The 11,719-nt window shown below is 58.3% G+C and overlaps 3 protein-coding genes across 3 annotated transcripts; 1 reads left to right on the top strand and 2 right to left on the bottom strand.

Moving 5' to 3' along the window:
• Positions 1 to 93: 93 nt before the first annotated feature.
• SLS55_002104 (uncharacterized protein) lies at positions 94 to 4,673 on the top strand (the record flags this gene model as incomplete). The annotated part of the gene is made up of 3 exons (XM_066773590.1): positions 94 to 123; positions 180 to 3,287; positions 4,350 to 4,673. The coding sequence occupies 3 exons, from the start codon at positions 94 to 96 to the stop codon at positions 4,671 to 4,673; spliced, it is 3,462 nt and encodes a 1,153-aa protein (XP_066636157.1).
• Positions 4,674 to 5,047: 374 nt separating this feature from the next.
• Positions 5,048 to 6,433, bottom strand: SLS55_002103 (uncharacterized protein; the record flags this gene model as incomplete). The annotated part of the gene is made up of 3 exons (XM_066773589.1): positions 5,048 to 5,192; positions 5,334 to 5,403; positions 5,764 to 6,433. 3 exons carry the CDS (start codon positions 6,431 to 6,433, stop codon positions 5,048 to 5,050), a joined length of 885 nt encoding a protein of 294 aa, XP_066636156.1.
• Positions 6,434 to 7,720: 1,287 nt separating this feature from the next.
• On the bottom strand, positions 7,721 to 9,397 carry SLS55_002102 (uncharacterized protein; the record flags this gene model as incomplete). Its single annotated transcript, XM_066773588.1, has 2 exons — positions 7,721 to 7,755; positions 7,837 to 9,397. 2 exons carry the CDS (start codon positions 9,395 to 9,397, stop codon positions 7,721 to 7,723), a joined length of 1,596 nt encoding a protein of 531 aa, XP_066636155.1.
• Between the last annotated feature and the right edge of the window lie 2,322 nt (positions 9,398 to 11,719).

Here is an 11,719-nt window from a genome sequence, read left to right as displayed (position 1 = left end):
GCACAGGCTGGCACCCGTTCTTCTAGCAAACTTTGCCCTCGCCATGCGTTGAGACGTGACCGTCCGCTCGTCTCTCGCCCGCCCCAACCCACCATGGACTCCAGAAGCCGCGCTTTCCAGCAGGTCAGTCCGTTTGCGCGCCAACCGGGGTATCAAGTGTCCGTGCTGACACGCTGCAGCTCAAACCTCACTGTATCGGCCTCAGTCAAGCCGTGCTGCACGTGGCTGCGCGCAACGGCAACCCTCGAGATGTCGTTGATGCCTTGAGAAAACTCCATGCTGCCCTGCAAGACGCCGCTTCTGATCCGCTCGCTCTGGACGACAAACTTGCCGAATACGTCTTCTTCCCTCTGTCTCACGTTCTGCGAGAGAAGCAAAAGTTCCCGGTAGCGGCGCTGGAGCTCACGCTGCAGTGTCTTGCACTTCTACTCCGCACCGGATGGCGTGTCAAGGTTGACCCCGCCTTGTCACGCCAATTCCTCATTCTACTGCCTGCTCTGGTCAGCGGCAGCTCTCAAGGCCAGAGCAATCCATCTATAGTCTCTGAAGAACTAAAAGCAGCTGGCTTCGCTTGTTTGACGGAATTATTCGTCACCTATGGCCAGGACGATAACAGCCGTAAGGCTTTGACTGCAGCGGACAGTATTCCGCCCTTGGGCCATGCTATCGTCGTCATTTTGGACGGAGTGATAGAGGGGCCGTCTAACAATGTGCAGCTTGCTGCTGCGCATGCTTTGAGAGCTGCGTGCACCGCGCTTGAGGACAGGGAAGCCCTGGCAAGCTTTCTGCCTGGTATCATCTCGGGCCTCGCAAAAGTTCTCACGCCATCGACGAAGCAGCGCCGTCCATTCGAGCTCCTTCGTCTCTCGCTTGAGATATTAGTCTTCCTGTTTAAGACCGTTTTGAGCGACCAGTACACCAAAGACCTGCCGTCGAGCGATCAAGCTTCCAGCGACCCCAAACAAAAGCTCACACAGTCCTGGCTCAAGGCTACGGCTACGAAGACGAAACAGGCTTTGGCCAATATAATCCGCATTCGACAACATGATCGAATAGAGGTCCGAACAGCTCTTCTCAATCTCTGCCTGACCGTTCTCGAAGATTGTCGCGAGTCTCTCAAAGATAGCGCAGCCATGATGATCGAGACCATGATAGTCTTGGGCGGGTCTGATGAAGATGGCGGCATGAAGTTCACACTTAAGCAGGTCTTGACAGCTAATCAAAGATTTGCAGAACTACTCAGGTCAAGTATACACAGCTGGGTTGTCTCTCTTCCACGTGTCATGCAGAGCCCTGACGATTCGGCCAAGAGTCGACTTGTTCAGCAAATCGCCACTGGCTACGAGCTGCTGGCTGAGCAAGGGGTTGATATGGATCTCGTTGATAGAACCGTGGCATCAAATCTTCGCGATGGAATCTCTGTCGCGATTGATGACCAATCCAAGCTAAAGGAAATCGCACCGTCTTCTGGGTCAAGCGCGTCATTGGACTTGACCCTTACAACAAAGGGCTCGCCGTCGGTCGAGTTCTCCCCTATATTTTTCGATAGCTCCGCACAACGGCAAATAATCCACGACTTTCGAGGCCTGGTCAAGAATGTCAGCACATCAAAGTCAGCGTTGAATGCCGCACGAGATTTGGTCGACTCACTCCATGTCAGCAAAGGTGCTCCCCAACTAGCGAGTTTCTGGGTTGCGCTGGAGTTTCTCAAATCTTCAAGTGAGAACGAAGGGCCCATGATGGACTTCCTCGATTTTGGAGATTCGGCCATTAGCCCCAGAGAGGAGCTACTGGAAGAAATGTACTCGCTGTCCTTGGACGTACTCCAAGATTCATCGACGGACTCTACAACGGACTGGAGGCTGCAAGCATTGGCCACAGAAACCATTGCACTTCAGGCAAGCACACTAAAGGAGGATTTCCGGATCGAGCTCGTTGACGCGCTGTATCCAGTCGTACACCTCGTAGGATCCTCAATACCCCAGCTTCGCAGCCACGCCATCACGTGTCTCAACATTGTAGCCGCTTCTTGCGCCTATGAGAATGTCGGCAGTTTGATAGTCGAGAACGTCGACTACCTTGTGAACGCGGTGGCTTTGAAGCTGAATACATTCGACATCTCCCCACAAGCTCCGCAAGTTCTATTGATGATGATCAAGCTCTCGGGTCCATCGCTTCTGCCTTACCTAGATGACCTTGTTGGAAGTGTCTTTGCTGCGCTGGAATCCTTTCACGGCTACCCTAAGCTGGTGGAATTGCTCTTTTCCGTCCTGAAGGGTATAGCAGAAGAGGGCGTCAAGACGCCGCAGCTCGCCATAACGGCAGGCGAAGACACTTCTAAAACCAAAGAATCCGAGGCCCTGACAACTGTGGATGACATAGTCACCATACTCAAAGACATTCAATCCCGAGAGGCAAAGCAGGATGACGATCCTGAAGATATCACCGAAATTACCCCCAAGCGGCCATGGAAAGACCTCGAGAAGAACCCCTTAATCGCCGAAATCGACGACGACGAAGAAGAAGATTCCAACAGGGACTCCGAGGACCCAGACGCCGAGGATCCGGACAAGGGCAACGAAGACCCTCCAGCAACCCCTGAGCCACCCCCACCGGCACCAAAAACCTACAACCTCCTCCTTCAAATCTCGCAACTGACGCAGCACTACCTCACCGCCCCATCACCCACCCTGCGTACCTCCCTCCTCGACCTGCTGCGCACCACCTTCCCCGCCCTCGCCCGCCACGAGAACTCCTTCCTCCCGCTCATCAACACCCTCTGGCCAGTCCTCGTCCCGCGCCTAGCCGACTCGGAGGCGTACGTCGTCGCCGGGGCGCTGGACGTCATGGCCGAGATGTGCGGGCTCGCGGGGGATTTCATGAGGGGCCGGGTCGAGGGGGCGTGGCCGACGCTCGTGAAACTGTACCGCGACGGCGGCAACAGCGCGAGCAGCGGCAACAAGGCCGCCGCCGGAAGCGCATCGCCGTCCTCGTTCCTGTCTCCGTCGAGGCAGCAGGGAGGCGGTGGTCTGCTCCTCGACTCACCCGGCGCGAACTTGGCGGCGGCCGGCGGCGGCAGGGGCATCACCTCTTCCTCCTCTTCCACCAGCGCCCCTACCGACCTCCAACCCCATACGCATCACTACTACACCACCGCGCCCTCTCGCATCATCCGCGCAGCGCTGATCGAGCTCTTCACCACTGTCGTGAGGACCGTTCAGATCGGTGATGCGGCTTTCGAAGAGCTGCTGGAGTTGCTGGTGCCGGTTGTGGTGGCGAGGCGCGAGGTGAGGCGGGTGTTTGAGGGGCGGAATGCGGATGCGGTGTGGTTGGCGGTGTTGAGGTGGGAGGCTGGGAGTGCGCGGCGGAAAGGAGATGGGGCCGGGATGGGGATGACGACGGTGGACAGGGTGGGGAGGGAGACGCCTGGGGAAGGCGGGTTCGTGAGGGTGGGTGGGGAGGTGGATGTTGGTGCGTACGGTTTAGGGTGAGAGTGGAATGGTGGGCAGGAGGGAATGATATTGCTGCGTCGAGGAGGTATGTCCGTAGTAATGATTTTCAGCTTTACGGAGCTTTGATGCTTTCCGTTGTTGGAAAGTCTTGGTGCATTTGGTGTAAGCCGAATTGCTGGTACAGCAGCCTCCGAAAGAAGACCCCGCCGCGCAAGCAAACAGTTGTCCTTTAGGATCTTTGATGTTTGGTGACCTAATTGCCACCATAACACGTGGGGCGTTGTTGAGATATTCAAAATCCGTGCCCTCTGCTCCACCGTTATATACGAAGAAACTTGAGACCAAGCACAACCAATGCAATCATCACGTCAAAGACATGCGGAGGTACCATCGTGGCCACCTGCCTGACACTCGGTTTGCGTGCGGAACGGCGACAGCCGGCCCATCCACGTCTACAGCTCTCAGTACGTGTCAGCAGGGTCGGGCTGGCGGATCCCAAGTATTTGAGAAGAACTTTCAGGCGGAGGCATTCTACGGCAATTCGAATTCCTTCACAGTGTCAATAAAACTCATCATTATTCATGCGACTTTCGGGTTGTTGTCCTCCTTGCCTTTTACTCGTGGAAGCTGCCCCTGTGGAGCCCGAATGTTTGGGCTGATGACTTGACACTTTTGGATGATGACGCTGAGCTGCAGCTTCAACGCTAATTGCTGAAGCACTATACCGCTGGAGAGTGATGAGGCATTGTGCTGAAAGGGCTTCATAGTCTTGCATGAATGATGGGGTTTCCATCCTTTTAATGATGATGGCTGGGTAGAATGACACGTCCACCAACGCTTCCACCAGCACGATTTAATATCTCTGTCCGGCAGAGTGAGGATAGCTAGCCTGCCCAGCGGCTCTATGTTGTCCATGGCGATCCTTTGGTGGTGAAATTGGCCGGCCAAAACGTGTGGAGCTGTCGGATCGACAGACAGCCCGTAATGAATGCGATCCTGAGAACCTTGTCCGCTAGGTCATCTGAGAGTATGACATTTTCCGGTGGCAAGATCTTCTCCCTGACGTTCAGCAGCGATGATCAGGCGATATGCGAGGGCATTGCACTGTCGGAGAATTGGCAAACGACATACTCGGACAGCGGTACGATACTGGAAGCTGGAAGTCCCTGGGCGTTGCTCTCGGAAGCCGCGAGTCACATTCTGAATTTGCTGCTTGCGTAAAGGAATGCGGACTCGTTCAACGAGAAATGCAGAGAGACAGCCACCAACTTATAACGAGCATGATAAGGATGGGGAAGGCTTATCAGCGACTTTCTCTCAAATCCAGGACTCGTGATCGCTGACCAGCCCCAGTCGCTCCAGCGAGGACGTTGTAAATGATAGCGAAGCGTGATTGATAGAGTAGAGCTTGTGATTACTAGGTATAAAAGTCTGATCTCGCCCAAAACGCTCACGGCCAATGGATGAACCAACACGTACGAGTCTTTAGTAATTACATCATCGAAAGAGAACAGCTTAGTTTGCATTCTGTATTACAGCATGCGGTGCTTTTACAAGTATTGGCACCCCGAAAGAGTGGATTCGGCAATGAGCACTCAGTCCGCCTTCTTCTCGAGGTAGCTGATGACGTTGACGACCTCCTTCTGCGACAGGGAACTGGTGATACCCTTGTAGGCTTCGTACATGATCCACAGCGGGAGCCAGACCCACAACGTGTTGAAGAAGAACAGGTAGACCCACCTATCAGATTCACATGTCAGCCAGGAACAGTAAATGCACCGGTGAAAAGCCGCCAAGCCACAGGAAACTCAAAACCCTCAAGAATGATATCTACCCGCTCGACACAGAGCAAAACAGTGAAGGAAACAAGCTTTTACTTACTTGAACATGAAGTTTGACGTATCCAGATTGGGGGAGCCGGAGAGCCATTCGGGGGCAAACGTCATGAAACCTAGAGTGAAATCACCAACCACGTCAGCCATGCACGTTCAAACCAAGACGCCATGCATGCCACATCATGCAAGTCATGAACCCCCCCAAGCATTCTCCACAATTCTCCGAGGACCCCAATTGGCTTTCACCACCCTGGAAGCAGACAAAAGACCTGTCCAGAACACAGTCTCTTATCTCCCCTCCCTTTCACATGCGGCATATCCCCATCAAGGTTCCTCCTCTTCATAAGCAATCTTCCCCCCAGCCATTGGACCACGACCACGACCACGACCACCACCCACACCCCAGGACCCCCACCCACTCGCTCAAGAAAGGGAGGGAAAGAGAAAAAAAAAAGGAAAGGGAAGAAAGGACTCACCGCCATACAACTCCCCCGTCGCCAACACGATCATCCAAAACCACTTGCGGCCCTCCATCCCCTGCCTGCCGGCGTACCACTCGCCCCGCCGCACGTTCTCCGCGCACCACAGCGCCATCGGCCCCGCCACGAACACGGTCAGCAGCTCGATGCTGATGACCGTCAGATCCGCGCCGCCCCACCGCCGGTCCGCCTTCGCGTACTCCTGCCACAGGCGGCTGAACGGGCCCGTCCCGTACGCCGCGCCGAACAGCGTGTCGTTGCGCCCCAGGAAATACACGTCCGGCGGCGTCAGTATCAGAAAGCTCGTCGGGCCGGGCGCCGGGGTCGTCGCGAGGGTCGAAGTGGCGGCGATGCCGGCGGCGGCGGCGGCGGAGGACGAAGCGATGGCGTACGGCGACAGGGGCGCGTGGGCGACGACGGCGGGAGGCAGCCAGTGGACGCAGAAGCAGTTCCATAGGAACGAGCCCTCGAAGACGAAGTGGATCAGCGCGTCGAACAGGTGCCAGACGAAGAGCACGCGGGCCTTGGTGGTGCTGCTTTGTGGTAGTAGCTTGAGTGACAGGGCGTACGCCGTCGCCAGCACCGCCAGTGTGCCCAGCAGCGACAGGACGGTCGTGAGGTCGATCTGCAGCGTCGATGCTGCCTCGGTGGCCGAGGACGTCGCCATGGTCGATCGGGGTCGACGTGGAACCAATTGGCGGGGTGAGCGTTGCGAGATGGGATTTGGCCAGAGGTGCGGGTTGACGCGTGCGTGTTCGTTCGGGTTGCGAAGCTCTGCCCTCTCCCCCGCGCTTTCGAGAGCCAAGAGCGCCTGACTGGCGACGATCGCAGGTCAGTCCGGTGCTATTTAGTTTCGCACCCTCGCGCACGGTACAACTGCACTTTGGTCATGTTGTATTCCAATGTTTTTCGATTTTTCGAATGCCTTTTCTACGCATGTCGTTTGTCCCGGCGTAACACCCTGCCTAACACCAGAGATCCGTCCCTAACCCATCCGATAAAATCAATCTCATCGACTGCTGCCAAACGATCGCTCAATGCCGCTGATAATCCGCCTGGTCGTCGAACGAAGTGGAAAGAGGGAAACGCGCCCTCGGTGGAACTGAAACAAAACAAAAGCAAGACCGACCAAGACGCAACTTTTTGAACCCATGAACCCACCATCGAACCAAAAAAGCACAGAGAGCATACCAACCCATGTTGCACCGGCGGAGCGGAGAGCCCACGGTTACTCAGGCAAAGCCAGATACTTACAGCCTGTCTATTAAAAAGTAATGGAAATAAACGGAAACCCAATCCATACCCACAAAACGCCATCGAGTGCAGAGCGCCGTCCCAAGTGGAATGCTGTGTAAAAACGCAATTTCCAGAATGCATGCACCAGCAGTAAGACAAGGATAAGAATGCGATGTTCCACAGCAGCGCCACCGCCATCACCGCTGTCAACGTCGAGAATGTGCTGTCCGCCTCAAAGGAAGAGCACTTGGAACTTTCGGTTTCACCACGCACAGTTAAGCGGTGGCCCTCCATCCGTCCGTCGTGTCGTACTCAGTAAAGCTCGTAGCAGCGTGATCGTGACCGTAAGAAATTCGTAAGTTGGCCCCCAGAACCCGACACCCGTCACAATCCTCGCTGTGATTGCTAACCGAGTATCGCCTTGGGGGCATGCGTCTCAAAAGAGATACCGCCATGCATGTTGTACGGGTAGCCGAAAGAAACGGGAGGAGTAGTCCGGTCGCCGAAGTCGGACCCTGTCACAGGCCCGGGTGACGCCGATCTAGGTAAAAAAGGACTCGCGGCGCGGACCGGAAGTCGGTGATCCATGGCGCCGTCCATCGATGACGGAACTTCCTTTGGGGGGCTGGGGCTGTTTGATCCAGATCCCTGGAGACTGGACGTGCTTCCGTCGGATTCGATATCGCGAGCTCCGTCGGAAGAAACGACCGGCTTGGGACTAGACACCTGAGGAGAGCCCCTTCCGGATCCGAACTGCATTGGTTGTCAGCGTCCTGGTTCAATGGCCAGCCTGGGTGGTGGTGGTGTTGGCAGTGGTGGTGGGTGCGGGAGGACGTACGAAACAGTATTTTTGGATCAGCTCGTTGTACTCGGCCGACTTCAAATCCGGTTTCACAGACGACAACTGGTCCGGGCGGGGCGAGGTGGACTTGGTAGGAGCAGGAGCCTCGCCTTGGAGGGTGAAGTAATCACCGGCCCGAGGCTTGTTGGTTCTCTTGATGCCGCTGCGATCGCCCATAGCGGTCTGCGCGCTGGACAACGCCTGCGACAGCGAGGTCGAGAAGTCGTAACGGGTGGAGAAGGCTTTTTGGGTCGGGGAAGGCTTGGAATCAGGCTGATCGGGGAACAGGTTGCTCCTCGATGGCTTGGTCTTGCTCCTCAGCTTGATCGGGGGCTGCAGGCCGTCGTTCGAATCGCGCGAACCGAAAGTGTATCGGGATGACTCGAAGTTGTTGCCGAAATCGTCATCGAGAGGCACGGGCATGGACCGTGGGCGGGCCGCGGGTGGGGAATGCCTGCTACGTGGTATCGCACCAAGGGTGCCAGCAGGCCTCTGTTTGCTCCTCGTGTTCTTGGGCGGGGTCGTTTTCTTGATGAAGTCGACTTGGAAGTTCATCGAGTTGTTGTTGTCCCAGTATTCAGCGCCGCCAACGGTGTAGCGAATGCAGAGCAGCATCGTCTTCGACTCGAGGTTGGCTTGGTCAGCCAGCTTGATGTTGAAGACGAAGCGGTCGCACCCGTCGTGGGTCTGCTTCCGGCGCACATCATCACTGTATTCGGCAGCAACCTCTGAAGTGGTCTTCCAGTAATCCAGGGTAAAGCGGGCCACAACTGCTTTGTGGAAAGCAAGGTTCGCAACAGCAACCGTGCCCACGAGAGTGGAGCTGTCAGGCGACAGAGCGATCTTCTCAACGCGCACAGGCAGGGTTTTCCGCTCGAAAGTTTCCCGGGGGAAGTTGGCCAACCGCAGCTCCCATTCGACCCGCGAACGGCGAGAGGAGTAGCCGTTACCATCGTCGTATCCGAACGGGTACTCAGTTTCGCTGTCGTACGTCTCGACAGGCGACGAACCTGCACTGACGGCAATGGGACGGTCGACCTGCAGGAAGTGGCGGACTTGTTCAATGTCGTCGTTGAAGTGCACGGCCTTGGAGAAGGACGGTGTGCCTGGCATGCTGGACGGCCGACGACGGTTCCGGGAGGAGGGCCGTAGGGCCGGCTTTACTAGCTCTCCCGATTTCTTGCGGAGAAGCGGAGGCTTCATCGACAGGCCCTCCTCTTCGCTCTCGTCTGTTGACTGAATAGGCGATTCGGAAAGGCTAGGGGCGTGCTTGGAGAGCTGAATCTCGCTTGAGGACCGAGAGTGCGAGATCTTCCGAGCTTCTGGGGTGAGAGCCGGTCTGATCGGACCGTTGACCGGCACTGACTCGCGAGGGGCCGAGGCGGGTCCATCAGGATGTCTCTCAGGAGAGTGGCCGCGCTTGACTTCGATGCTCTGCAGAGCCTCCTGCAGCTCGGCAAGCTTTCCGGATTGGCGACCGCGGTCCTCATCGTCGGAGTTCTGCACAGAGTCTGGAGGAGTTGACTCAGCACCTACGGGTATCAAAAGCTTCATCGAGGGCAGATTGGCGTGGTGGGCACTACCATTTGTGTGTGTCACCGACACCTTGGATCCATCCTGCGGGGACTGTGATATTGACGGTGTGCGGCGGTGCTTGCTCAAGTACGACGCAGAAGAGTGGGGAAGGACGGGCCGGTGAGCCGCACTGGCCGACTGCGGGCTCAAGCCACCCTCGCTGAATGAATGGGAGCGGCTGAGGATAGGACTGTTGGATTTTGAGGAGGCAGGAGACCGCTGAGAGGGCGGCGTGTAAGGCATCCGGACGGCTTGACGGTCTTCTTGGGCGAGGGTGTTACGTTGAGGGCGTTTAGGGTCGACAGGTCATTAGAAGAAGCAAGCGCGGACAAGTATTACGCACTGGAAGCGTCAGCAGAGGTGCAATGCGTTGGTTGGGGAGGCGCGCAGGCGGGCGGTCCGGCGGTTTTGATACACACCGACAGCGCCCAGTGCCCGGGCGCCAGGCAGGGAAGACTCACAGAATATAGTGGCAAGCGACAGATGCAGGACGCTCGCCGAGGACAGGGGCGTCGAAGCGTGCCGGACTGCGGAGGGCGAGGAGGAGTGTCGGGCGACGGTAGGTGGTGAAGCAGGAAGGCGAAGCCGGGAGTTCCGTGCTGTAAGTACGCTCCTGCTGATGGCGTAATGCGAGGCAGCCGTGGACTGATAAGCGGACCACACAGGAAGGGCTGTCGCGGGTGCAAGCTGGGATGAGGGTGCCACAGCCTGATTATTATGGGGTCCCGGGGAGCGTGGTGAGGAGCAGGACTGAGGAGGCGTTGCGGGTGTTGAGGGCGCGGCGGAGGGTTATTGGGGCGGCGTTGGATGGAGATATCCCTCCCACACTCTAAATTCTGTACCGCCGCACGGGCGAATGAAATGGCGCGCTTGGCTTGCAGGCGGTGGTGCGCTCGAACGAGGACGATCCCAACCGACTCGAGCAAGGATCCGGGGGCCGGCGTTAAAGCGAGCGTTGAAGGATTTGCTGCAGATCGGGGTACAGCGGTGCTACGATCAGTGACAAAGCCGGCCAGACCTTTGTTCAGCAAGCCGGCCGTCGTGCTCGCGGCCGCGGCCGCAACCAGGGCGCCGTCGGACCAGCGCGCCTCGCACATGGCCGTGGCCGTGGCAGCACTCCGTCTTCGCCGTATGTTGCGATGCCATCCCCGCCGCCGCCGTCGCACCAGCCTGACCGCACGACTCGCTCCGCGCGCGCCTTTCGTCTGCCACAGTGTTGGCGGGTGGGCCTTCGCGCAGCGCCTAGGACAGCAGCCGCCGCCCACGTTCCGCTGTTGTTCTTGCTTGCGCGCGCGCTCAGGCCTCGAGGGCGCTGGCCGCCGGCGGGCCTCTGCATTGACATCATCGCGGGTTCTCGCCAGCACCAGCCTCCGCGTCTCCACGTTCCCCAGTGCGCCGAGCGCCAGCGACAAAAATGCTGCGTTTCCGCCGTCCGCTGGTGTCGCGCGCCCGCAACCAGCGCGCGCGCAGGCGGCAGCGCGGAACGAGGCGCAGGCCGGCGCTGGCTGATCGAGCTCAGCGGCATCGCGGCAACAGGGTGCCGCAAATGCGCATTCCTGTCCCTTCTCATCCTGACATCGGCCCACCGCACTCGAAGCGGCGCGCGGCGCACGGCTGGGATGTCCGTGCATCCCAGCAAGCGAGCCGGTCTCGTCCCATTGCTTGCGCAAGTGTCTGCCATCCTGGGCTCTTCCAAGGCCGCTACAGTCCGTCGCCGACTGGCAGCCCTCAACCCGGCGTCGGCCGCCCGCAGCAAGGCAGGGAGCCAGCGCCGGCCTCCAATGCGCGCCCCCTCGCGCCGCCGCGGCCCCTTACCCCTCCAGGCCCTGGCACTGGCTCCCCTCTGGCGCGCCGCCGCGAGCCATGGCTGCGTGTGCGCCACGCCGCCCGTCAGCACCGCCCCAGTCGCTGTCCCGGTCCCAGCGGACGCTGCAGTCCCAGCTCGCCGCAACCACACGTCCATGGTTGGTGGACACTGATCGCATGTTTGTCACCTCTCGCCAGTCTGGCAGCTCCACCGCGCACGTCGACGGTGGGGCGCCACACGTTGCCAGCCGCCCCCGCAAGACCCTCCACCAGGCGCAAAAACGCGCTGCATGTCACGACAAATCTGAAGCAGATGATGTACTTGCGACGCGCCCGCTGACTCGGCTCGCCTGTGCGCCAATGGCGGGCGGGCAGTCGGGCTGGCGGCACCGAGTGCGAAACAGCGAGCATCAAAGCTTTCATCAATCGATCGATGAAGATGCTCTGTAAAACGCTGTTGGCCTGCACACCGTACATACCTCCGCTCCGCCTGCG

Source organism: Diplodia seriata, assembly GCF_021436955.1.
Source record: "Diplodia seriata strain FDS-637 chromosome Unknown scaffold_2, whole genome shotgun sequence".
In the NCBI taxonomy this organism is placed as follows: domain Eukaryota; kingdom Fungi; phylum Ascomycota; class Dothideomycetes; order Botryosphaeriales; family Botryosphaeriaceae; genus Diplodia; species Diplodia seriata.
Note: the sequence above shows the minus strand (reverse complement) of the source record. Positions and strands in the feature narration are given on the sequence as shown.